Source organism: Muntiacus reevesi, chromosome 5, assembly GCF_963930625.1.
Source record: "Muntiacus reevesi chromosome 5, mMunRee1.1, whole genome shotgun sequence".
NCBI classification, from domain to species: Eukaryota; Metazoa; Chordata; class Mammalia; order Artiodactyla; family Cervidae; genus Muntiacus; species Muntiacus reevesi.
In genome coordinates, this window is record NC_089253.1 from 120,040,694 (window position 1) to 120,066,023 (window position 25,330).

The window sequence follows — 25,330 nt, forward strand, 5'->3', positions numbered from 1 at the left end:
GAAAGAGAGCACCTCAAAGCCTTGCTGAGAGCTAAATTAGTTGAATGTGGCCGGAAGGACCAGCGGAAGGCACGCTGTAAAGATCATGACTTTAAATGATATGATTTGCTTCTTGCTTTTGCACTAGAGGTAATTTAAGGAAAAAGACTAGAACATGTTACTGTGGACGACTTGGTGGCTGAAGGCACACCAAAATGCAGAGCCCTGGTGCCTGACAGTGAAGAGAATACTCCTTGCTCAGCGCACCAGCCTTTAAGATCGAATGAGATTGTGTTGTTTGGGGGTTTTATTTCTGGAAGTAGAACCTGCCATAAATTAGAAATCGATCTCCCAAAATAAAATCCTGTTTTGTATGATGGTAAAGTAAGAAAGAAGTGGGCTTCCCCATCCCTGACATCCAGCCTTCCCAGGGGGGGACAGACCAGGTGCCGTGCATCCCAGGGCTGTGGATCCCAGGGACAGTGAGGAGCTGGAGGGGCGCGTGTCCCTCTGCCCAGGTTCTCACCCGGCCCGTAGGAAGGTGCTTTGAGGGTGCGGACACCGCCCTCAAACCCCGGCCTTCCCATTCTTCTCTTGGCCGTGCCCGCTGGCGGTGCCTACTGACTCTCTCCCCGTCCTCATCTCACCGGCGAAGTGCTCGCCGGGACTGCCGGGGGCGCCCTGGCCTCCACCCCCAGGCGGCTAGCTTGGAGCCGCTCAGGTCTCCGTGCCTGCTCCCTGATTCTAGTGATTTCCCGCAGCGGCCGCCCTGAGAACTTGCTCCATTCTGTAATTCTTGCTGCAGCTGTGGTTCGTCTCTCTGCTTCTGCACCTGCGGTCCAGGGGCGTTTGAATCAGGCAGGAGGGACCCGTTTCCATCAGCCCCTCTCACCCTTGCCAACCTTGACTGCCGCCCCAGCCCCTCCCGAAGGCGGGCTTCTCCCGAGAAACCTCTGCCCCCGCGCCCCTGCTCACTGACCCGGACTGACAGGCGGCTGTGTTCCCGAGGACACCCAGGCTACACGATGCTAATTAACCCCCTGAGGTAATTAGGCGGTAATTGATTTTCCCAGTGAACACAGCGGCAGGAGGTGGAGGCCCCGAGCAGTGGGGTCTCTCCCGTTGGTGGTTTCCAAGTAGAGGCTGTGGACAAAGAAAGAGCATCAGGGGAGAGAGAGACCCACACGGCGTCTCCAGCCACTCCAGGGACGGCAGGCACTCCGGACAGAACACGTGGGAGGGAGGAGCCGAGCGGGAATGTTCTACCCGCTTTCAGCCTGCACTTCCTACCCCCAACCAAGCCTCTTCTTACAAAAGCCATTTTTCACTTTTTAAACTTTGCATGGTTGAGATAATTTCAGACTGATAAAAAGGTGCAAAAATAGTACAAAGAACTTTCGTATACCCTTCACCCAGATTCTCCAAAATTAGCATCTTATATAACCACAGTACAATGATCAGAATCAGGAAATTAATAGTGAGGGAGTAACGCCGTCCAATATACATGGTCTTCTTCACATTTCCCAGTCATCCCACTGATGTCCTTTTTCTGGTCCAGGCTCCAATCCAGATCACGTGTGGCATTCATCATCACGATGCCTCAGTGCCCGAATCCGCAATCTTTATCTTTTATGACCTTTGTCTTTCAGGACCATTATTTCATAGAATGTCTTTCAATCGGGATTTGTCTGATGTTTTCTCATGATTAAATTCAAGTGGCATATATATTTTAGCAAGGAACACTAAAACATCTGTAGGATACAGGTCAAAAGGGCACAGGAGCCAACTTGATTTAGCCCCAGTGGCCAAATCTGGGGCAGTGTGAGCAAGAAAATAAATAATCATCCTAATGTACTTGATGCAAGAAAATAATATAGGAATGTGTGGTCCTTGTTGATATAAATAAACAATGTAGGAGAGAGGAAGCTCCTCTTTATACTAGAATTGCAAATCCTAAAAATAGAAGGACTTAGGGAAACAGAAATATCACCACTTAGCAAAGTTCACAGTAATCATTGTTTCAGGCAGGAATGTCCAATGAAGGCTAAAATTAGCAAATGAAAAAGAAGGATGAGAAATGGGATCCTGACAGAGCCTCAAGCTCTCTCCCCACACGACATGTGTTCATTACAACAAGAAAAATGGTACAGAGTGCTTTCGTAACGTGAAGAGGCCAGGTAGGCAGTGGTTAAGGGGTTAAGGTACCTTATCCAAGTGATTAAAGTTGGCATCACCAGTCTGGAAGAATCAGCCTCGGGCGCCTCTCTGTAGGCTGAGCTGAGAGGACCACCATCTCGCTTCCGTGGCATTTGTAACCAAGAACACTTGTTAAAATGATTTGTTAAAAGTAACTTTTTAGAAGAGTCAACTCATTTCCTTTACCTCGGCTTTCTTGGCTAATTCCTTGACGTTGGCATAGATCTTTTTTTTTTTAACGATCAGAATTCTATGAGCTCTGTGCCCTTTTCTACATACCTCCCTCTTGTCTCTGACCCTCCCTCATCTTCACAAATGTATAGCCCCTCAGGACGTGCCCACGTGTAAACAGGAGCCATTGACCACACAGATCCTTCCTGAGGGAGAAGAGAAGATTCTCTGAGGGCCCACGGTGGTTCCTGGGAGCAGCAGAATGGCCACTGCTGGAAACCAGTGGGGACTGGAATGGGGCTGTCTTGCCTGCAGGGCAGGGCAATCAGTGAGCTGACCTCAGAGGAATTCTCCTCTAGGAAAAGGAGTGAGCTGAAGCTTAGTTGGATGAACAGCTGTGTTCTTCCTTAACCCCTCCTAAGCCAGCTGTCCCCATGGCAACCAAGCCCTCCCCTAGAGACCCGTCTCTTGTGGCAGCTCCATGTAGGACGCGTCTTCCAGCCGATTGAATTTCCCAGTTTGCCTCGACTTCAGGTTAGGACCCCCTCAGGACTCACCGTCTGCTCCCTCTCAGCCAGCCCTTGGTGTGATAATGACGCTGTCCCCCGCAGGAGGCATCCCAGGCTGTTCCCGCTCCAGCTGTCATCCCGGGCGTCTGCACGCGTGTCACCTGTTCAGGCCCCAGAACAGGAGGTGACGTGCGGAGGTTTGGAAAGCCTGTGAGATGCCGGGCAGCCACGCTTCTGTTCTTCCCCAGCGTGTGCCTCGGGGGCCTGCCAGGACATCAGAGAGGAGGATGTTAGGAGGATGTTAGGAGCCATCCCCTAGAGAGAAAGGAAGGCCCAGAGAGACTGAGTGGGCACGAGCCGGCAGAAAGGGCCAGGCAGTGGATGAGGTTCTTGGAGAGAGAACTTTAGGAAGGCATCGGCGCGCCCGTGAGAGAGCCCTCCACTCCAAGTGAGTGTACTGGTCTGCTAGGGCTGCAAGTATCAAACTCCTCTGGGGGCCTTAAGAAAACGACAGAAATTTGCTTCCCCAGTTCTGGAGGCCGACGTCTGACGTCCAGCTTTCAGTGGGTTGGTTCGTGCCGAGGCCTGTCAGGAGGATGTGCCCCGAGCCTTTCTCTTGGTTTCTGGTGGTTTGGGGCGGTGTTTGGCCTCCCTTGGCTTGTGGAAGCAGCTCCCTAACCTCAGCCTTCATGTCACCAAGGTGTTCGCCCTGTGTGCATGTCTGTCTCCAATTTTTTTTATATAAATATTGTACTTTAATGAACTCCTTAAATAGAAATGCCACGACGAAAATATATAATTGGAAGAGATGGGGTGTCCCGTGTATACTCCATACCCATAGAAAACTATAAGGGAAGAAATAGAAATTGGAATTAAAGAAGCAGCAAGAGGAGGTGAGAAAGAGGTCTGTAGGCCATCTCGTTGGCAATGATAAACAGTATACCTGATTATCACAATTTACCAGCTCGATATCCAAAATTTCCATCCCACAGGCATGGAATTGCCCTGAGAAAAGAAATCTTCTGGATTATTTTTGTCTCTTAATTCTTCAAATGACAAGAACTATTTAAACCAAACAAGGCAGGATAAGAGTTGGATAAGGTTAGCACCACTCACCTGCAGTAGAAACTCAGGTCAGTGATCTTGTTTATGAAAGCTGAGGCAGCAAGACCAGGTGAGAAAAACCAAAGTGAAGTCGCTCAGTGGTGTCTGACTCTTTGTGACCCCAGGGACTATAGCCTAACAGGATCCTCCGTCCATGGGATTCTCCAGGCAAGAGTATTGGAGTGGGCTGCCATTTCCTTCTCCATGTCTCCAATTTTTAAAATAAGAATCCCAGTCATGTTTGATTCGGGCCCACACTAATGACCTCATTTTTAACGTGATTATGTCTGTAAAGATCCTGTCTCCAAATAAGGTCTTATTCCAAGGTGATGGGAGTTAGGGATTCGACATGTGAATTTGTGGGGGATAAAAATCAACACAAATTCCCAAAACAGAATATTCTGAGCAGAAAAAGGGAGCTGCCGTGGTTCTGAGGGGTTGATTCAGGCACGCTAAGGGTGGGAGTTATCACATGGGCAGATTGGTCCTGACTCAGGTGGCCGGGGGATGCAGCTGGCCTGTCCCTGGACGTTGGCCACCTGGCAGAGGCTGGAACCTACCTCTCCCAAAGGGCTGCAGACAGAGATGTGTAATGTGTGACCGTTTGCAGCTGCCTGCTGTCAGGAAGGAGGGCTGCAACAGGGGCCTAGACCTCCACACCTAACAAGAACACCAGTCAGGCCAAGGACCTGTACAGATGAGTCACACTCACAGTTCCGGGAGTCTTACTAATCATAGCTTTTCTTTAACAAGACACTACTGTGTGCCAGAACCCATAGATTCCGCATACCTGCTCCTTCGTATTGCAATCCTGCAAGATGACTGTAATTATCTCCATTTAAGAGTCAGGGAAACAGTGCTTAGGGGAGTAAATAATTTGCCCAAAGTCACACATCTGGTTAGTGGCAAGACAGATTCACTGGTGCCTCTTGACTCCAGAATGCAGACTCACCGCATCTTTTGATGCTCCTTCTCTTGGCCAGAGGGCTAGAGAAGTATCCCCTGGCTGTGCATGTTCACCCCACCCCCAAAACATCTGTGCCCAGGATCCAAGTCCCCAAGGTCAGTGTCAGGAAATAAGGACACACTGGGGACATTGGCTACTCTTTTAAGTCTTAAAATAACGTTCCCCTATCTTCCTAAAGATAATTAAGTCCACACTTATTTCTATGAGTGGGGGAGAAAAGTGGAAGAACATTTGGGGGCACTTTTAAGTGTAGGGCGACCACTTCTTGTGTATCCAGGGGAGGTGTTACTTTAATTGCATGTGGTTCTTAAAGCTGTCACTGTTCAGTTGGTTTCTGGTCGAATCTATCAATGGGATGATGGTCACAGGGAAAGTTGCTCTCACAAACATCTCAGCTGAGGGGAGAGCTCACAGGCTGCGGCCCAGGCAGTTCATGTCTGCAGGTAAGACTAGCGATCAGGGTGAAGTAAAGGCAAAGCGGGCTTGGGATGCAAGGGACAAGTGCCCGGTGTTGGGGTCCTCAGGGAGTGACCAGGAACCTACACCATTTGGGTACCAAGGGACACTCCTGTGTGCCTCTGACATTCCCCGCCACACTGTCCAGTAATGTCACACTGGGGCCGGGTCCTAGGAGAACTGGTTTTGCAGTGGTCTCTCCCTTAACCACTTTGTAGTTTTCCGTATAAAGTTGTCAACTGCAGGAACTCCCCACACCTCACTAGCCCACTGTTAGGGAATATCAATTCTGTTTAACATTATCTTAGGTATGTGTAACCAGGAAGGAAAATCAGTTGTAGAAAACTGCCAACACTGCCCTCCAAAACCAGGCATAGATAATGGTTGATGCGCTAGAAGTTTGAGATGATTCATTGCTCTTGATTTCTCTTGCTCTCCGTTTGCCCTAATATTTTAAAGCAGATCTTTTTCCTGTATTCTCTCAGTCACAAATGCTTGTATGAAACTGTGTGGCAAGCTGGATACTTGGAAGTATTTATCTATAAGGCTACACCGAGTTTCCGCGGGAAAAGACAAGAGCCACCTGCCCAGGGCAAGAGCGACTCGCTGCAAAGTTCCCAACAAATAAATAAATAAGTCAGCCAGCTTTCCTGAGAAACAAGTCAGCCCTCTGATCTCCCGTTCATTTATTTGCAGGCCTCATTAATATAACATCACTGCAACAAACAGCTAACGGGGGATGGTGTCAGGATGAATAATGGAGTTACTCTGCTGAGATAACAATTAGGTTTTCAATGTACTATCAGCTAAGACAGAGCCGGCAAAGATTCGTGCCGGGTAGAGAGCTGGTGGCGCTGATGCTATAGATGCCTGCAGAGCTCTTCAGTTGGGCTCTGCCATGAAGGGTGTGCTCACGCTTGCTCAAGCACACACACGCCCACATCCACACGAAGGTGTGGACATGCGAAGGTAGAAAAGGATGTGACAGTCTGCTATCTTGGACTCAGCATCCAGGTGCCTTGAGGAGCCAGGCTGGGGTCAAAATTTGCAGGCACAATGTTGGCATCACTGCCCTCTAAAGTCAGGAAAACTCTGAGCAACAGGAAAGGAGTAAGTGGGTAAGTCTGGAGAGGATTAACTGTCTCTGTACCCACAAGTGTCCTCCCTGGCCGGTCCTGATGAGGGGGCAGAGCCCTCCTGATCCCAACCTCAGACACAGCAGCTTTTGATACAAAGTGTAACCATCCACTGGGGCTGCTCCGCCCTGGGTGACTCCCCTGGGACCCTCACCCTTGGCTGTGTTGGGAGGCTCTGATGTCTTCTCTCCCATCTCCCCTTAAGAACACAGTCTAGGGTGCTGACGGCCTGCTGCAGACATGGCAAGAGAAGAACAGGTCCGTCAGAGAGGCAGCCAACACCGTGCTGGGCAGTCTCCACACCTGGCTCTTCCCTGCCACAGCTTCCTCTCTGCCCCTGCCCCGAGCCCCACCAAGAGCAACACCCAGAGGATCCATTTGCGTGGGACGCTTGTAAACATGAAGCCACTTTGGGAGAAATATCAATAATCTCAGATATGCAGATGACACCACCCTTATGGCAGAAAGCAAAGAGGAACTAAAGAGCCTCTTGATGAAAGTGAAAGAGGAGAGTGAAAAGTCTGGCTTGAAACTCAACATTCAAAAAATGAAGATCGTGGCATCCAGTCCCATCACTTCATGGCAAATAGATGGGGAAACAATGGAAAGAGTGACAGACTTTATTTTCTTGGGCTCCAAAATCACTACAGATGGTAACTGCAGCCATGAAATTAAAAGACGCTTTCTCCTTGGAATAAAAGCTATGAAAAACCTAGACATTATATTAAAAAGCAGAAACAGGACTTTGCTGATGAACGTCCATCTAGTCAAAGCTGTGGTTTTTCCAGTGGTCATGTATGGATGTGAGCGTTGGACCATAGAGAAAGCTGAGCGCCAAAGAATTGATGCTCTTGAACTGTGGTGTTGGAGGAGACTCTTGAGAGTCCCTTGGATGACAAGGAGATCCAATCAGTCAATCCTAAAGGAGATCAATCCTGAATATTAATTGGAAGGACTGATGCTGAAGCTGAAACTCCAGTACTTTGGCCACCTGATGCGAAGAACTGAATCATTGGAAAAGACCCTGATGCTAGGAAGGATTGAAGGAAGAAGAAAAAGGGGACGACAGAGGATGAGATGGTTGGATGGCATCACCATCCAACTTGATAGACATGAGTTTGAGCAAGCTCTAGGAGTTGTTGATGGACAGGGACGCCTGGCGTGCTGCAGTCCATTGGGTCACAAAGAGTGAGACACAACTAAGCGACTGAAGTGAACTGAACTTTTTTGGAATTCAATCGATCTGGCTGAGATTTCTTAATCATAGAATAGTAATGAGAAAAATGATAGCTAGCACTCACTGAATGCTCACCTGGGACCTAGCACTGCTAACTTATCACTGTCTATATATTATCTCATTTAGACCTTATAACAACTTCTATGAGATGGAAGCAATCATCATGAGCCCCACTTTACAGATGAGGAAACCAAGGTACTATGAAAGGTGATACATTTCTTAATGTCACACTGCTAGTGAGCTTTAGAACTAGGAGTTACTCCTAGCTACTTGACACCAGCACTCCCATGTTTGACCCTGTAGCATCCTTCATCTCTTTCCTGGGCTCACTTAGACAAACAGAACTGTCAATGCACTGGGCTGGGGGAGGGGATAGAGTGGGTACCATGTGTGTCATGAAGCCTGCTGCAGAGATGGGAAGCAAGCCAGTGGTCCCCACCGAGAGTATCACTTGGGGAGACGAATGCACAGGCAGAGATGACACCAGGGCAAGCCTGAGGGGAGTGTGGGCATTCACAGGGTCAGGGCCAGACAGCAGGGAGGAGGGGAGCTGAGAAGTTCGCAGAAATGCTGGCTAGCCAACTCCAGAGCTCCTTGGAGAGCAGCAGGTGCGGCCTTAGCCATGGGGGACCTGCACAGCGGGGCTCCCGAGGCTGGGGCGTGAGTTCTCATAGCTGATGACCTTGGGGCTGTGCCCCGGCAGGACGCCTCTAGCTCAGGCAGCGTGGTAGGGAGGCTGGAGGCACCGGTTAGGTGGGCCTGGCTGGGCTCTGCCACTCCCTCTGTAACCTCGAGCCGGTTCCTTCACCTCTCCAGGACACTAGTCCGCATGTGTAAAATGAAAATAACGGTAGCAGCTCCTTCATAGTTTGCTGTGAGCTCTAAGTGAGATGTAATATATAAGAAAGTGAAAGTGTCAGTCTCTCAGCTGTGTCTGACTCTTTGCGACCCCATGGACTGTAGCCTGCCAGACTCCTCTGTCCATGGGATTCTCCAGGCCAGAATACTGGAGTGGGTAGCCACTCCCTTCTCCAGGGGGATCTTCCCAACCCAGGAGTCAAACCCAGATCTCCCACATTGCAGGCGGATTGTTTACCGTTTGAGCCACCAGGGAAGCCCGATATGTGAGACCCTCGGTACAATTCCCGCCTCATGATAAGTACTTAATAAATGAAACAAATGGTAAACAGGCACCATTATCAGAATCTTCAGTAACCTGGGGCTGATGCCCACTTCTGTCTTATCTCGCATCATGTCTATCCAGGCAGGAGATATAAACAGAGAAGACAGGGTCTCTAGGATGGGAGCCAGGCTTCATGAGGCTCCCACCATGAAGGGCTTCTCCTGTGACCCCTTAACCATCTACCCATACATCTGCGCCAACTCCAGCCTCCAAGGCTCTGCTGAAATCCAGAAGTGGCCCAGCCCGTGCTCCCCAGGCTGCCCAGGCCCTGGGCCGCCAGCATTCCGCTCTGCTCCTAGAGCAGCCCAGCGGAGCTCCCCAGCTGTAATTAATCGGCCGCATCTGCTCTTGCCCCTGGGCGGCTTTGTGGCACAGTTCCCTCCGAACTGTTCAATTAGCGGCTGCAAGAATCAGGGCGAGCGCAGCATCACGGCGGCTGTTTTCCAGGTCAGGGCACCCACGGTGGGAAACAAACATGACGCAGTCTGGCAGGAATACAGATTGGGCTGGGGTGCTCAGGCGTGCAGCGGGCTCGGCTGGGCTGCGGGCAGGTGAGGTCTGAGGAGGTGGGGAAGTGGGTCCCCAAGTCAGGGATTCCTGGCGACTTTTAGAGGACCTGCAGGAGACAGGAGTCTCCTGGTTTGTCCCACCACCCCCCGCCCCACCATTCATGCCAGCCTCATCCCATATTCTGCCGGCCTGCTCATCCAGGCCTACAGTGGGCAGATGAGGGGCATGGCCCGGACTGGGGCCAGACCCCTTGATCCTGGCACGATCTGTGATTGCTTCTGGGACAGGGCTGAGTGGCTGCTGGACTGAACCCTCTCTCTGCCTTCATGTGTTTCCCACATTCTCCTTCTGAACCCTGCAAACAGACAAACCTAATTCTACAACCAGTTAAAAAGCCAGTACTCTTAAGGCAAGGTAATAACACAACATTAAGTCTCAGTAAGATGCAAGTGGGTCTTCCTGGTGGCTCAGATGGTAAAGAATCTGCCTGTAATCCAGAGACCCGGCTTCTATCCCTGGGTCAGGAAAATCCTCTGGAGAAGGGAATGGCTATCCACTCCAGAATTCTTGCCTGGAGAATTCTATGGACAGAGGATTCTGGCGGGCTACAGTCCGTGGGGTCACACAGAGAGTTGGACACGACTGAGTGACTAACACATTTAAAGGCTTCTTTGGAGTTTCCCTGGTGGCTCAGATGGTAAAGAATCCACCTGCAATCCAGGAAACCCAGGTTTGATCCCTGGGTCAGGAGAATCCCATGGACAGAGGACCCTGGCGGGCCACAGTCCATGGGGTCGCCAAGAGTCAGATATGATTGAGCAACAGAGCACGTTCCCTAAAGGTCCTTTAGGGAAGAGAGACACATAAAGTGAGAGGTGACTAAAATGGGGAGAGGAATTCCAGGGAGTAAAATAAGCATATGGGAAAGGAAGGGCTTACCTCCCTGTGCAGTTTGCCCAGGGCCTGCCTAGCCGATGGCGTGTGAGCCCGCGCTAGGGGAAGTTGTTGACTCAAGCCTCCCTTGCAGCGAATCAGCAGGCCTTTGCTCAAGCCACAAGCCTGCTTGGCGTTTCTTTCTTACGCTCTCAGAGGATGCATGGATATCCAAGAGTCCAAAGAAAAGCATCTGAAATGATCAAAGGGCCTGGAAAACAAGAGCTTCCAACGCACGACTGATGGAATTGCAGAAGCGCAGACCAGGGGTGACTTAATTGCTGTCTTCGGTATCTGAAAGAGGTTTGATGAAGAGGCAGCTGTTCAGTCCTCCATTCGAGGAGAAATTACAGCAGAAACTGGTTTGAACTAAAGTCAGCGAGATGGCAGGAGGAACCTGATGCCTCCGATGTGAAAAGACTGCCCCACTTCTAAGCAACACCTGGGCATCTACCTCCATCCTTGCAGCGGTCACTCGAGAACACGGGTTGTCCTGGAATCTGCCTGAGCCCAGCGTTTCGCAGGAAGCGAGAGCTGGGGACAGGTCTTGACAGCTGCTCTGTCCCAGGCAGCGTGCTGTGTCTCAGGTTACTAAGACAAATGGCGGAGGTCCCTGTCACTAGAGAGTTACTGTCTTATGGAGGAAAGACAGAGTCCAGGGTGACCCTTGCTGTCGCGGGTGTTCACCATGGCCGTGGAGGTGTAGGCAAAGGGGCTCCTAAATCTGCCCGAGAGGGTTAGAGAGAGACTTTCTGAGGGGGTGTCACTAGCAGAGCCTCGTGTGACGGGTAAGCCTGTGTTGGCATCACGCTTGACGGGCAGAGGGGACCGTGGGTCAGAGGCACACGGGCTTTAGACCCTGTACCCACGGGCGCCCCCCACCTCCCCCAGGGAGCAGGCATAGTGCGGGAGAGAGTGCAGCCAGAACTCGGGGAGGGGACAAGGGGAGCACACAGTGAGAGCCCGCACAGAACATGGGGGAGCCCCTCGGTCGCCCCCTGCACCCCACTCAGCAGCTGCCCTCTCTCCCCGCTCCTCCCCTGCTCCTGGCTCTGCCTTCTGCGGTCCAGATGGTGATCCCTGGTCCACGGTATGTGCTGAAAGGCATGGAGCTGAAATGAGTCCATGTATAAAGATCTTCCCAGCTGATTTCACAGGATTTCAGCTCCATCCCCCTTCTCTCCACACCTCCACCACGCGCGCACACACACACACACACTCATCCGTCCCAAACTGTCAAACCGTTTATTTGCGTGGGTGGCTCATGCAGAATTACTTTCTTGAAAGAACCCATTGAGTTCATAACGCAATGCCCCATCGACCTCAGAATGGCCAATAGCCAGGGGCAAAGAAGTGATGAGAAGGGAAGAATGAAGGCCATTTTAGACAGGGCCACTGTCCTCCCAAATTTATTCTGGGTGAAAGGGCGATGTCTAGCTCTGAACATGCTTCTGCGGGGAGCCCCGAACCCGCCAACACCAAGGCCCCGCCCTGGGCGGCACGGCCACGCCCCCACGGGCTTTCTCCAATTAGCCCGCAAGCATCTCTCTCCACCCTGGGTCAGCCCAGCAAGCACCATCTAAGTTATGCGTTCCCTGGACCGTGTGTCCTCTTTGCAGATAAATAGGAAGATGCCTCCCACCTCTAGGCTCTCTCTGCCTCCACCATCCCATGTTTTTGTGGTGTTAGAAGACACAGGTGCCCGGGAGCGCTGGGAAGGAAACGGCCAACTATCATGACCTGTTCTCGCAATCATCATCATATTAGGGACCTTCCAAGTGTTGTCTTATTTCACCTTCGCAACGTCCCTGCGAGGCAAGCTCTGTTACCTGTTTTCTGATGAGAACACTGACAGTGACGGTTACCCAGCTTGTAAGTGTCAGATTCAGAGTCTGACCCCCTCCCGAGCTCACTCTGTTCCTGCCGCAGACACCGCCCGAGCATCAGGTCCCCCTTCCACACCCCTGAGCCGCCGGCAGCCCAGGGCCCGTCCCAAACTAGAAGACGAGATGTTTGGACCTGGCTGCTCCCCTGGCCGTCTCTTGGTTCCCCTCTGACTGTGGGGGACTCTCTTCGCCTCACCTCTGTGGGAGGCTAGCGCTCCCTCCCCTGTGGCCCCACACCTCCTCCCAGATCTGGAAGGCCTTCCTGGGAGCTCTACAAGCAATAGTCTGGGACTCCACCAACTTGCCTCCGTGTAGATCCACACGGAGAGGCCAGACGTGGCTCCCAAGGGGACCAAGCTTCCTGGGTGCCAGGCCGGGCGCCCTGCCATCTGTATTGAAGAGAGAGTCTTGGGGGCAGAGTCCAGGGTGAAGCCCTGCTGGGCCTGGGGCAGTGCCCTGAAGACTCCTATTCACGCCCTCTCTGTAGAATCCATTCTTTTCCTCCAAGTCTCCCCTCCAGAGCCTCTCCTCCATGCTTGGTCCTGGGGAGAAGTGAGAGCAGGGTGGCCGGGATGTTACCACCACTCAGACCCTGACCCTCGTTCTGAGAGTCACCCGGAAGCCCTCAGGTGGCAGGAGGTGAGTTCCACAGGACTCCATCTCTGTTCCGCTGAGCCCAGACCTCCACCCTGCCTCTCTCTGATTTTCAAGCCGGCGGGGAGAGCAAATGACACAGGCAAAGACACAGAGAGCATTAAAGCGCATTGTGTGTCTAGGAACCCCTGGGCTCTGGGTAGCACTTGGAGGACCCAGAGTGAGGTGGCTGGTGTGGCTGAAGTTACTAAGATCAGAAAGTGAAGGACCAGGCCGGGAGTCAGGGGCTTTGCGTGGACAGAGGCCAGAGCCGTTGAAGGTTTTAGGAGCAAGCAACCAGTCCCCAGATCAGGTATGTGTCCGTGACAGCCACCTGGCTGTGCAGGGAAGTCAGATCTCACAGAGGGAGACCGAGGATAGTGTGACAGAGAGGACACAGATGCGCTTATCACCTCCTCTGACGCCGGAGCGGGGCACGGATTCAGAAGACACCTGGGAGCCAGCACCGATGGTCCCTGTGTGTATTACACTCGGTAGGGGAGGGAAAGGAAACAGATGCTTGCAAGATCCCTAGCTGGGTGCACAGTGATTCCACTCACCTTGAAAGAGGATCTGGGAGGATAATCAGGTTGGGGTGGAAGGAGGGAAAATTAAGAGTTCATTTTCAGACATGGTGAAATTTGAGGTGCCTGAGGGACATGCGTGGGGAAGTCGAGGTGTCCAGTAGCAGTTGGATATATGGATATGGCGCTCAGGAGAGAGGTCTGAGCCAACAATATAGATTTGGAAAGCATCCGTAATGGAGGCCTTGGGAATCCTCTTGCAAATCAAGTGCTCACCACCTCGTCTGTGTTTTGGAAATCCAGATTTTTGTTCATCAGTTTTGTCTTAAGCAAGAAAAGGGAAGCTACACCCCATGTAAGCCCCAGGGCACAGTGACTGCTGAGTGTTCTGACCCTCAAACTCCTTCCCCGCCTCCCTGGGTGCTGGAGGCACAGGATATAGTGTGTACTGTGTGGGGAAGACCCACAGGGACCCAACACTCCCCAGCCACTTGCCCCTAACCCGTGAGGATGAGCCCAGTCTGGATTCCAGAAGCTCTTAGCTGGGTTAGTAGGGCTCAGACTTGGGACTCCACACCACTAACTATCCATCTCTTTGATGTGTCTTCATACCAAGATGATAATGCTTGCTGATAATGTTGTCTCCCATCTCCAAACAGCATAAGCTGGCTCAGTCCACTATACTCCCCGAGGGACCTTGCCTCTACCCCAGACCCCTGAAGGTCACTGCAGTGAATTCCCAGCAGGGGAACACTGCCCCGTGGACCTGCCAACCCCACAGAGGAGCCACAATACCGTCCCCACGCGCTACCTGCAAGGCCGAAATATTTTTAGGCTTTCCAGAAAGATTTCATTTCACAATGTTTCTGAAAGGTTGTAATTAACCGCCGTGAGCAAGAGAATGTATTTTTAAAAATACAAGTTGGGGAAAGAGAGCAAGCTGATCATCACAGTTCTGTCAGGGTTTTCAGGAGGTTCCTGGCATCCAGGTGGCTGAAGGAGGGGAAGGCGGACCAGCGATGCTCATTCCAAGCTACTGGGGGAGAGCGCCGGCTCCGATTTGCTCAGTGGTACTTGCTTCCTCCTGACACTCTCCTGCAGGGTCATGGAGGCCACGCTTTCCCGTTCCTCCTTACAGTGTCCGTCTCCCAGAGCCCAGGAGGCCCAGGGACCTGTGGAAGTGGCACAGGGGAGGGCGGAACAACCGAGATCTCATGTTGGTTATTTTTAGAATCCCCAGAGACAGGAAGGCCATGGATCTACAGGTTCCTCCTGCCAGCTCCTTTTTTTCCAAATCGCCCTGACTCCTCCCACCTCCAACCCCGCACCCAGTGCCCAGAGATGCCTCTGGGCACCCCCTTCTCTCCCTCAGGAATTTATCCCACGAATCTTATTTATTTTTATTCATCAGTTCAGTTCAGTCGCTCAGTCGTGTCCAACTCTTTGCGACCCCATGGACTGCAGCACGCCAAGCCTCCCTGTCCATCACCAACTCCCGGAGTTTACCCAAACTCATGTCCATTGAGTCAGTGATGTCATCCAACCATCTCATCCTCTGTCGTCCCCTTCTCCTCCAGCCCTCAATCTTTCCCAGCATCAGGGTCTTTTCCAATGAGTCGGTTCTTCGCATCAGGTGGCCAGAGGATTGGCCATAAGGTGGGATATTTTATTCCCAGAGAATGGAGTCAGAGCCACAGACAAGGTGACCAGGGCAAAAGGAGCCCCGAGATGAGAGAGTGCCCGGCCTGGGCCAGGGGGAAGGCCGGAGGCTTCGCCATCTAGGCTCTGCTGAAGAGTGTGGGAGTCTGACCTGACTGCACAGCCTGCGTACGGGAGCCCAAGAGTCAGCGGGCAGTGAGGAGGAGGCCTGGCCCTGGGCCTCATCCCTGCACCATCATCTCCTCCCTGCTGCTCTCACCTGGGCGCTCACGGCCAAGCTGGAGGCCTCACGCGTGGTGCTCACATCGCTGACAGAGAGCAGGGCCCCCTTGAGAAAGACAGGCGGGAGGAAGAGTCTCCAGAGCCTTGGATACCTTTTCCACCTGCGCTCACCGCTCATCACTGCCCAGAGCCCATCTGGGGGTTTCTAGTGGACTCTTGGCTCTGTCCCGCCCTCCTGGCCCCTCTCCCTCCCTTACTGTCTTGTCTTTCTAAATGTGCAGTGAAAAAAAGCCCTGAACATTTTTTTTTTTCATTTGATCCACATATACAGGTTGTATGATCTTAGAATAAGACACCCTGACTCTCCTTCCAGTTCTGAAATTCTGTGCTTCTTGCCTGGGTTTGTGTCTAGCTTCCTCCTACTTTGGATAACTATGGACCTTGGAGTGGGAACTTTGGGATCTATTGGATCCCAAAGAGCTGCATTTTTCCTGGAGCTTGATTCATTCTCAGACAGAAATTTACATGTGAGGAGAGCCTGATTCTGCAAGTTCCTCTTCCTGTTGCATCAAAGTAAAATCAAACAGTCAACATTTGGTGACTGAATTAAGATACGAGTGAATGATCCTGGCTACTGGGAAGCCAGCAAAATTTGGAAAATCAGGAAGCTATTTCTCTTTGATACTAGCACCAACGAGTTACAGGATTTTTCTTTTTTGTGTGTGTGGAATAATGTCAAATATACCTTCCGTCTTTGATCATCCCCTGCAGCGGCCCCTAATCAGGGACTCCTCAGACCTCCCACGGCTTTTCCTTCAAATCAACCTTATCCCTGAGTACCCTGCGTCAGCGTTACTTATGGCCTCCTTGTCTCCTCCTCCTTGACCACTGAGTTCCTCGAGGGCAAATTCCCTGCTCTGTTCATCGTTGTAAACTCAACAGAGGCTAGCACACGGGCTGGTATGTCACAGTTCAGTTCAGTTCAGTCCCTCAGCCGTGGCCGACTGTCTGCGAGCCCATGGACTGCAGCACGCCAGGCCTCCCTGTCCATCACCAACTCCTGGGACCTGCTCAAGCTCATGTCCATCGAGTCAGTGATGCCATCCAAATGCCATCCTCTGTCGTCACAATTACAGAGTCCTTGGGAGTTGACAGAATGTCCCCAGACACCCTCCATGTGGGAGCTTCCAGGGTGAGGTTGGTTAGAGAGGATTATCCTCCTTCCCAACTAAAGAGAACTGAGGTTCAGGGAGATTCTGAGACTTGATTACAGTCAGGCAACTAGTGAATTCAGTCACTGCCTTGAGCCCAGTACTTCCTCGTAATTTCTTTTTCGTAAGTGGACAAATGAATGAAGGCATCACTGGATGGATGTCCTGAAGAACCAATGCAGTAGGTACAGCTTCATTGTCGGGATGATGGCGTTGGGATCCTAGACAGGTTGGAAAGTGGCGGAAACACAGTTTCCACCCAGACTCCTGGTGTCCCAAAGCCTCCCTGCGGGGAGGGAAACGGGTGCCCCTGCCCGTCCTTCCGTGACCAACCGGGCTTTCTCCTCCCGCTTCCCTCCCGCAGATCCTGACTGTGTCTGGACCTCCTGAAGGGGGCACTCGAGTGACCATCCATGGCGTGAACCTGGGCCTGGACTTCTCGGAGATCGCCCACCACGTGCAGGTGGCGGGGGTGCCCTGCACGCCCCTGCCGGGGGATTACATCATCGCTGAGCAGTGAGTCCAGTCCGCTCGGGCCCACCCTCTCCCCCCGCCCCTGCCAAGCCTGGGGGAGACGCGCCCTCTCTGTCTCCTCTGGGACTGCTCCAGGATCCATCCCCCGTCTCCTTCTTCCTCTGGACCCCACTCCCTGAAGCCTCCTCGGGGCCCTCTCCTAGAGTGTCCTGTTCTGTGTGATTTCCAGTTCCTTGGCTCCTCTGGCATCAGGGCTCCCGGGGCCAGGCTGCCCCGCGGTTGGTCTCTGCCTGCCCACTGGCTGAGCCGCCTTCCCAGCCCATCCGTTCTTCTCCTCGGCCTCCCCCACCCCTTCTCCTCTGGCCCCCCTGTTGGAAGGCATCCCACTCAGTGGGCTGCGGGCAACAATTTGTTTGGCTCGTGGGGCTCTGACAGCAGCTTAATCCGAACAGGGCCTCCGCTGGAGCAAATTCATTTATTTCACTAAGGGAAATGTCAGCTGGAAATTAGAAAATAGGCATGTAGCGGTGGATGGGCGAACGGGGCTCCCGGAGTGACATATGTTCCCATTTGGGGTGCTCATTTGGCAGTGGCGGCCGCTGTGGAGTCAGTGGACAGGAGGTGGGCAGGAGGCTGGGGGGCTTCTGGGGGTGGGAGGGCAGCGGGAGTGATGCTTCCCCCGCTAGGGAGAAAGGGAGGGTCTGCCAGGGTCTCCTGCACGATTTCTCAGGTGGAGTTGGGCCACGTCACCCTGGGTTCAGCGGGCTCGCAGCTCTGCAGGGGGCACTGGGAACCTGGCCGTGAGCAGGGCTTGGAAGCCGGGTTCTCCCCTTAAATGCCACCCCTCACAGCCTCCCTCAAGCCAGCCCTGAGTAACAACCAGAAAAGTGGCGCTGGCAACCGTAAAAAAATCACAGTGTGTCTTTCATCAACACTTAGGCTTTCTCCTCCGTTCTCGCGCTTCTAATCGGTAAGGACCCTGAGAGGTAGACACTGTTAGCACCATTTTAAGAGCAAAAGACTCGGAAGTGAAATGACATCCCCCCAACCCCTTCACCCCCGTTCACTCAGGGCATGAGTGGCCATAGAGAGTTGGAACTCAGGTCTCCCAAGTTTTGGTTCAGGCCTCTTGCTGTTCCCTAACAATCAGGGGAGACTCCCGGGTAAGACTGTCCTGAAAAATCCCATGATCCATCAGCGTGTGGTTTTCCAGGTCAGAGGCTGTGATTCCAGGATGGCCAGGGCAGAGTCAGAGTTGGGGGGTGAGTTCCGCGACTCTGGGGACCCCTGGCAGGGGAAGGAGGAGCCGCCTGATCCTTCGGACCTTCAGATCCTGCAGACTACCCTTTCACTGTCAGCCTTGACCCTTCAAGGAGTGAATCATGGAGGAGAGACTGGCCGGGTCTACAGGAAAGATATGAAGAAGAGGCGAATGGGGAAATAGAATAAGTAGCGATTCTGAGCCAGGAGGAGAGGGGAAAGCTGGCGGGCAGGAACCAGGAGTCTGCCGAGGTCCTCATGGTCAGACGGTCTCTATAGAGCCCAGCGCCCAGCCAGACCCAGCTAGACACTCAGTCACACTGAGCCCAAATCTGCCTCGGCCTCATGGACGTGCCTTAGGCCTCTGGACACAGGCCGAGTCTCCAGCTTGGTGAGATGCCACAGGACTGCAAGGGAGAGGGTTTGCGGGAGACGAAAGGGTAAGGCTTTGAACGGAGAGGTGCTGGCTCTTGGGCAGCTGAACATGGAAATAGCCTGAGATCTGGGATTCAAAAGTCTTCTAAGTCCTGCCATCTACTCCGGGCAGCCCTGAGACCATCTCTCCAACCTTCATTGGCCTAATGGAAACCACGATTCCTACCGCGTGGGTTTGGGGGGAGAATTCAGTAAGATGAAAATGAGGGGACCATAACATGCCATGGGAACATCAGGAAAGATTGTTCCATCTTGAAATCAAATGCGTCACACTCACCCAGGTCTCCAGGAAAGAAAGTTCCCCCAAAAAACTGAAAGTGAGGATATGAAAGGAGCCTGGGAAGGTGAATGGTTGCCAGGGGTCCCTGCCAAGGCCAGTAGTCACCCTAGAAAACCACGTCCGTCGTCTCCTCGGGCGCGGGGCAGGCAGGAGGCGGCAGGCGCGTTCCCCACCTCGGCTGCACGCAGCCCTGGCTTCCAGCCGTGCCAGGCTCATTACTGCTCTCGAGGTTTCGGAGTTTGTTAACATCATTAAAGCCTCCATCCCGGGCAGTGAGCAGCAGGCACCATCATTACAGCCGTCTGCGAGAGATGAATTTGGCTAAATAGGCCCAGTGCAGAGTCCCGGGCACGGGCAGGATTGGCGGGCTCGGTAATGACGCGCCATGTGCTTGTGACACGCCGTCTATCACTCAGCAATTAGGTTAATGTTGGTTAAAGGGTCCCGCTCAGTCCTGCAGTCAGCGCCCCACAGGTCTGGGGAGGGCAGGATGACTCCATCACAGGACGTTTCCTGGGTGATGAGAGGCAGGTTGAGGCTGCAGCTCAGCCCTGCCTGAGACAGGGGCTCTGTATGAGACAGACTCAGCCGAGGTCCTCAGACCCGCCCCCCGCCTCTCTCATCCACCGTACCTACGAGCTCAGCCATGCCGTGATGGATGTTAGATTGTTTGTGCCCCTCACCCCAAGGATGCATGCTCACAGGGAGAAAAGCACCATCCATGCCAGTCTGCGGGAGGTGGTGCAGGCTGGGCCGAGGGCACTGGGCTGGGTCCCAGGAGCTCAGCTACTGATGAGCTCTGTGACTTTGGGCAGGTCCCTTGGCTCCATGATCCTCAAATGTCTCACCGGGAAAGTGGGTCTGTGGAAACAGATCTCTGCAATCACTTTTACGGCCCCTAGGATGTCAGAAATGATCACCTCTAAGCCTCATGGGATCTACAACTCCCATCATTAGAAAGCATTATCAGTGGCACTATTGTGAATCCAGAAGCCTGCTATCTACCGGGAGGAGTCAAGTCATCAAATGTGGAAGCTAACTGTTACAGGGTTATTTAGTCTAATTTCTCATTTTACAAGGGGAAACTTTAAACAACCCCAGCTCCCGTCTCCTGGTAATACACAGGGAGACTGAAGCTATCAGGGATGCTGGGAGGAAGCAGGGAGACAGGAAGGTAGGAGGCCCCCGGAAGTCTAACCACAGGAACTTGGCTGACCTGTAAGTCCTGAAGGAGGAAGCAGTGCCCACACCACTGCCTGTGGTTATCTCCTGCCAGGGAGTGAGTGGGTACAGCTGGTTAAGTCTCAAAGCCTTAGGAACCCAGCCAGGTCTTCCCTACCTCGCCACCCTCCACCTCGGCCAGCAACCTCAGCTCCACCCCTGGACAGCCACCATGTCCACCCTGTCCCTTCCACAAAACCCACAGAGAGCATTCCGCTGATTTTCGGGTGGTAGAGTGGAGGAGCGTCAAAGGCATGAGCTTTGGAGCCAGGTTGAACCTGGGTTTGAATCACAGCTCTGCCGCTTCCCAGCTCTGCCGCTTCCCAGCTCTGTGGCCATAGATGAGTCACTTAGCACCTCCAGGCCTTGGTTTCCTTGTCTGTAAAAATGCAGACAGTAAGACCCACCCTATAGGACGTCTGAGGCTGACATGAGATCCTGTCTGGTACAGTGCCTGCCACATGCAGCTCAGTAAGCTGTAGCTCTTGTTATTATTGTGAGACTCCACTTTGGTTTGACCCTCATCCTCAGTTATAACCCTCTGCACTCCCGGCAGCTGCCCTCGAGCTCAGGGATCACTTGCCAGTAACAGTAACAGATCCACTCAGTCAAGGGGGCCTCTCCATCCTTCGCTGCAAGCACTGGGTCCCGGGAATGACAAGGAAGAAGAGTGACAGGTCGTCAGAGTTCTCTACAGCGTGGTCTGAGTCCTTAGCACTATCACCCAGTCCTCAGACCTACCAGGCAGACCCTTCTGCAGCCCACTGCCGCCCCCGTCCACTCCAGAGAGGGATGGATGAAGTAGAAGCCCGCTCCACCAGCAGGGAGAGGACTCGGCTGCGGGCCCTCCCTGCAGGCCAGTCCCTGGGCCCCCCATCACACGCTTCCAGGAGGGACACTCAGAGCCAGTTGCAGGCGCTCAGCCTTGGGCCCTGGGGCAGCACCCTTTCCCCTCCATCCACCTTCTCACAGGCGCTTGACACACAAAGCTCACCTTTTGGGCCATGAAGCCTGAGCAAGAATATGTTCTAGAAAAGACAGTGTGCCAAGAGGCCCCAGTCGCATTGTTGACCCCCTGCAGGGACAGCTGGACAGGCCATTCTAGGCCTTCTCCTCTCCTAGACAGGTCCCAGGAGGAACACAGACGCTCATGACCTTCACCTGTTCTCACGTTTCCTCTTTCCCAGACTTCGAGCCCACCGTGATTTCCTCCTGCTTCTTCTTCTCAAGGGTGGTTCCAGCACACTGACCAAGGTGGGGTGAGACAGGGACCAGGAAGTGCCGATGAGAAAGGAAAGAGACTCATCTGCTCCCTCCTCCTCTTGGCTCCCGCCTCCCCCCAACTTTCAGCAGAGAGCAGAGATAATCCGCTGATGCTGCTGGAGGGTGCAGGGCAGCTGGACAGGATGGCAGGGACCCCAGACAGGAGCAGGCGCTGGGGCCCAGGAAACCCGATAGGAGGGGTGTTACTCCAAGCAGGAAGCAGCGTGGAAGTAACCCCATGCAGTACCTTAAATGAAGCTTCTCAAATGCTCCGCTAATGAGGTTTAAGGAGACTGTTATGTGTAAAATACTAATTGATCATCACTATCATCTTTACTGTGGGTTCATAATTAATTTATTTATTCTTGGCGAAAAGGAGGGGAGAACAGCCTTCGACATGCACCCACTACTGTCTTGTCCAACTTAATATGCTAAACGCAATAAGACAGTTATTGCATGTTAAGTAAATATTCACCAGGAGTGAAAGTACTTATTTGGGATTAACTGTTATGAAGGAGATGGAGATCGGTGGCATGCCGTGTGCGCGAGCACGCCTCGTATTTGTTTAATGCAAGTTTTATTACATCGAAATGAAATCTCTGTTTAGTTACCTTCCTTCCTAGAGAAGCTGTTGAGATAAGCATCGCTCGGTTAAACACGGATCTTCCCCACCGTGCCTGGATAATGCTGAGGATTACTGGAGAGGGGTCTGTTTTTCTGGCTTCCCACTAAGCCAGCCTACCAAGGGCACCAGGCTGCTCTGAACTCTTAAATGGCATTGGGAGGAGGGTTTCTCTTTACCGAACCTGGTGGGGCCCTTTCCCACCCACCCCAGGCCTTAGGATTCCAGGCAAGAGGTCCCCCCAAAAATCTGATTTCTTCCCTTCCTCCCATGTGCTCCAGCTGCTGCCCACTCCTAGAGGCAGCCGTGGCTAAGGCAACCAGCCTGTAAATATGCTTGTTGTGACTTATGTCAGGCACCAGGGAAGCCCCCACCCCTCGAGGGGGGCATCGATTTTGCACAGCAGCAGAGGGAGTGCCCCGCCCCCCTTCCCTCCAGCTCTCCTGTGAACGTGAGACGTGACTTCCAACCCCGGGGCTGGTTGGCCGCCTCGCCCACCAGCTTCCTGCGCTCAGCCCTTGATTAAGTGGGAGTCCAGTGTCGACTGCCGTCCTAATGAACTCATCCACCTGCCACCCCGTCGCCTGCTGCTGCTGGACGCCGCTGCTCTCACTCAGCCGGGAGCTCCAGTTCGGGGAACTCACTGTCTGGCCAGATTATCTGTCCCCTCACTGCAAACCACAGGGAGGGAAAAGAACCACACACGAGTCAGCTTGCCCAATCAGTCCTCAGTCCTTCTCCTCGGGCGTGTTGAAGTGTTGGCCTGTCACTGCCCCTGCCTTGCCACCTGCCCTGCCCCTCGATCTCTCTGCAAGACGTTAGGTTTATGCCACAGATATTGGGACAAGACTCGGTGCTAAGCCCTGCATTAGGCACTGGGGACTGCAGGCTTGTTCACAGAAATTGGCAGCATGGCGCTTTGAAGGGACACAGCTCTTTAGAGATGAGCTCGTCCACACTCTCGCTATGCGCAGGAGACTAAAGCCCAGAGCGGGAGCGTCCTTTACCCAAGGTCACACAGCCGCACGGCTGAGCGAGCTGTCTTGGTCCAGCCCTGGTGTGAGGCTGTGTTGAGTTATTCACGGTGACCGTGGTGGGGTGAGCAGACAGGGGCAGGAATGGCAGCCGTCCCCAAATCTCTGACGGGGAGGTTTGCTCTCTCCGCAGGATCGTCTGTGAGATGGGCCACGCCCTCGTGGGAACCACCTCTGGGCCTGTGCGCCTGTGCATTGGCGAGTGTCAGCCAGAGTTCATGACCAAGTCCCATCAGCAGTACACCTTTGTGGTGAGTCCTGGGGCTCGTGCTGGGCTCTGCTGCTGCTGAGCCGCTTCAGTCGGGCCCGACTCTTCACGACCCTCTGGGCTGTAGCCCGCCCGGCTCATCTGCCTGTGGGATTCTCCGGGCATGAATACTCGAGTGGGTTGCCAGGCCCTGCTCCAGGGGATCTTCCCAACCCAGGGATCGAACCCACGTCTCATTGGCAGGTCGGTGGGTTCTTTACCACTAGTGCCACCTGGGCAATTGCTAGGCTACAGGCTCCCAGAAAGTGCACATTTCTGCTCCAGAGTTCTCCCAGGAAAGTCCCACCCTCCCCTTCCCAAGCCAGTGCCTCCAGGCTTCTTGTACACTAAGTAGGAGACTAGAAAGGGAAAAGCCTGTCTTTCCCGGGCGAGTCGAGTTCATGACTAACAACGCTTATTCGGACACTTGGGAGTCCCAGGGAGCCACAGGTCAGGGTTCTGAATAAGCAACATCAGACCTTTCTTAGAAAGTGGATCCTCAGTGCAGGGCAGGGAGGGGTGCCCTTTGTCCCACCAATGTGATATCTTTGTCTAACTCCAGCCTAATGAGGACAGATAGCCTGAGGGACCTAATTAAAAGGGTCTATATTTATCGACATGCTTTTTTTCTGCCAGGGATATTGTAAGAGGGAGTTTAGAGGAGCCGTTTGAAATCCTGCAGAGACGCGTGTCTGTGTGAGCGACCACAGAGAGGAATATAAGAGTGAGCCGCTCTGTGTATTGGTGTGTTGCGTGCACATACACACATACACAGCCCTGAAAACACTTCTCCACACCCAGGCAACAGGTGGAATCACAAAGGCTTTCTTTACTCCTACTGAAAACCCTCTTCTGGGGCCCAGAAGTCCCTTCTCTGACACCTAACCAACATTGCTTTATCAAGTTCTTCATTAAAAAGTGTTAACACCCTGCAGAGGGGGTCAAACCAGCCTTGCTCAGAGTATTGAAAATTATCAGATCACAAAATTCTTCTTCTGTTTAAAGCATCTTACTGCTGATTTTAGGTATTCCAGTCTCTGCCTCGTTACCTCAGCAACTCCGCCTTATCCTTGTACCAGTCTTCTCTTGGGCTGGGGGGTACCACGGGCTTCCCAGGTGGTGCTAGTGGTAAAGAACTGGCCTGCCAGTGCAGAAGATGGAAGAGGCGTGGGTTCAGTGCCTGGGTCGGGAAGATCCCCTGGAGAAGGAAATGGCAACCCCCTCCAGTATTCTTGCCTGGAGAATCCCATGGACGGAGGAGCCTGGTGGGCTACAGTCCGTGGGGTCGTAACGAGTCAGACACAACTGAAGCGACTTAGCACACGCGCACACATACACACATGCACGGCCTATACCTGCAGCCCACCTCCCCCGTCTGAGAGGGCCTTATGTGAGAGGGAAACTCAGAAAGACCAGATGGAGAGAGCGTGGTAGGGTGACGAGCAGGAAGGGCTTCAGAGACCACATCGCCCTCCTCCTCTCTTGACAGAGTGGCAAGCAAGACTGATTGCCAGCCCAGACTGATTCAGAAACTTGCTCCAGGAGTGAGTAGAGCTTGCTTGCATCGCGTCGCTAGTGAGTGACTAGTACAGACTAGACTCACATTGTGTGGTTGTTCAGTTAAATGCACTTTCCACTCCACTCTGCTGCCCGCTAGGCAAAATCAGTTTCTTGCTGATGCATTCTAGGCCAATGACGTTTCTTTTAGGCTTCAGGGTGATTGTTAGAATTTAATGAGCTTAGTAGGACATCCCAACCAACCATGGGCCATCCTCCTGGTGAAGGTCGGGGAAGCCAACATTACTGACGAGTGCCTGCCCCAGGCGCCCTGCCGTGCCCTTCTCGGGCTGAGGGAGGGCTAGAAGGACGTGAGCCTGGACCATGAACGGAGATACGTGGTGGTCCAGTCCAGGCAGGGATGCTTTATTCAGCCTTATCGATTTTGTGCCAAAAAAATCAGTACATGCTCCAGATAGAG

At 53.0% G+C, this 25,330-nt stretch overlaps 1 protein-coding gene across 2 annotated transcripts in view; it reads left to right on the top strand.

The window, feature by feature from the left end:
- Positions 1-25,330, top strand: part of PLXNA2 (plexin A2) — a 229,128-nt gene that overhangs the window by 170,256 nt on the left and 33,542 nt on the right. For both annotated transcript variants that reach the window (XM_065936292.1, XM_065936293.1), the window contains exons 13-14: positions 16,881-17,032; positions 23,239-23,356. In XM_065936292.1, coding sequence (XP_065792364.1) covers positions 16,881-17,032; positions 23,239-23,356 — 270 coding nt within the window. The remainder of the gene's footprint in view (positions 1-16,880; positions 17,033-23,238; positions 23,357-25,330) is intronic.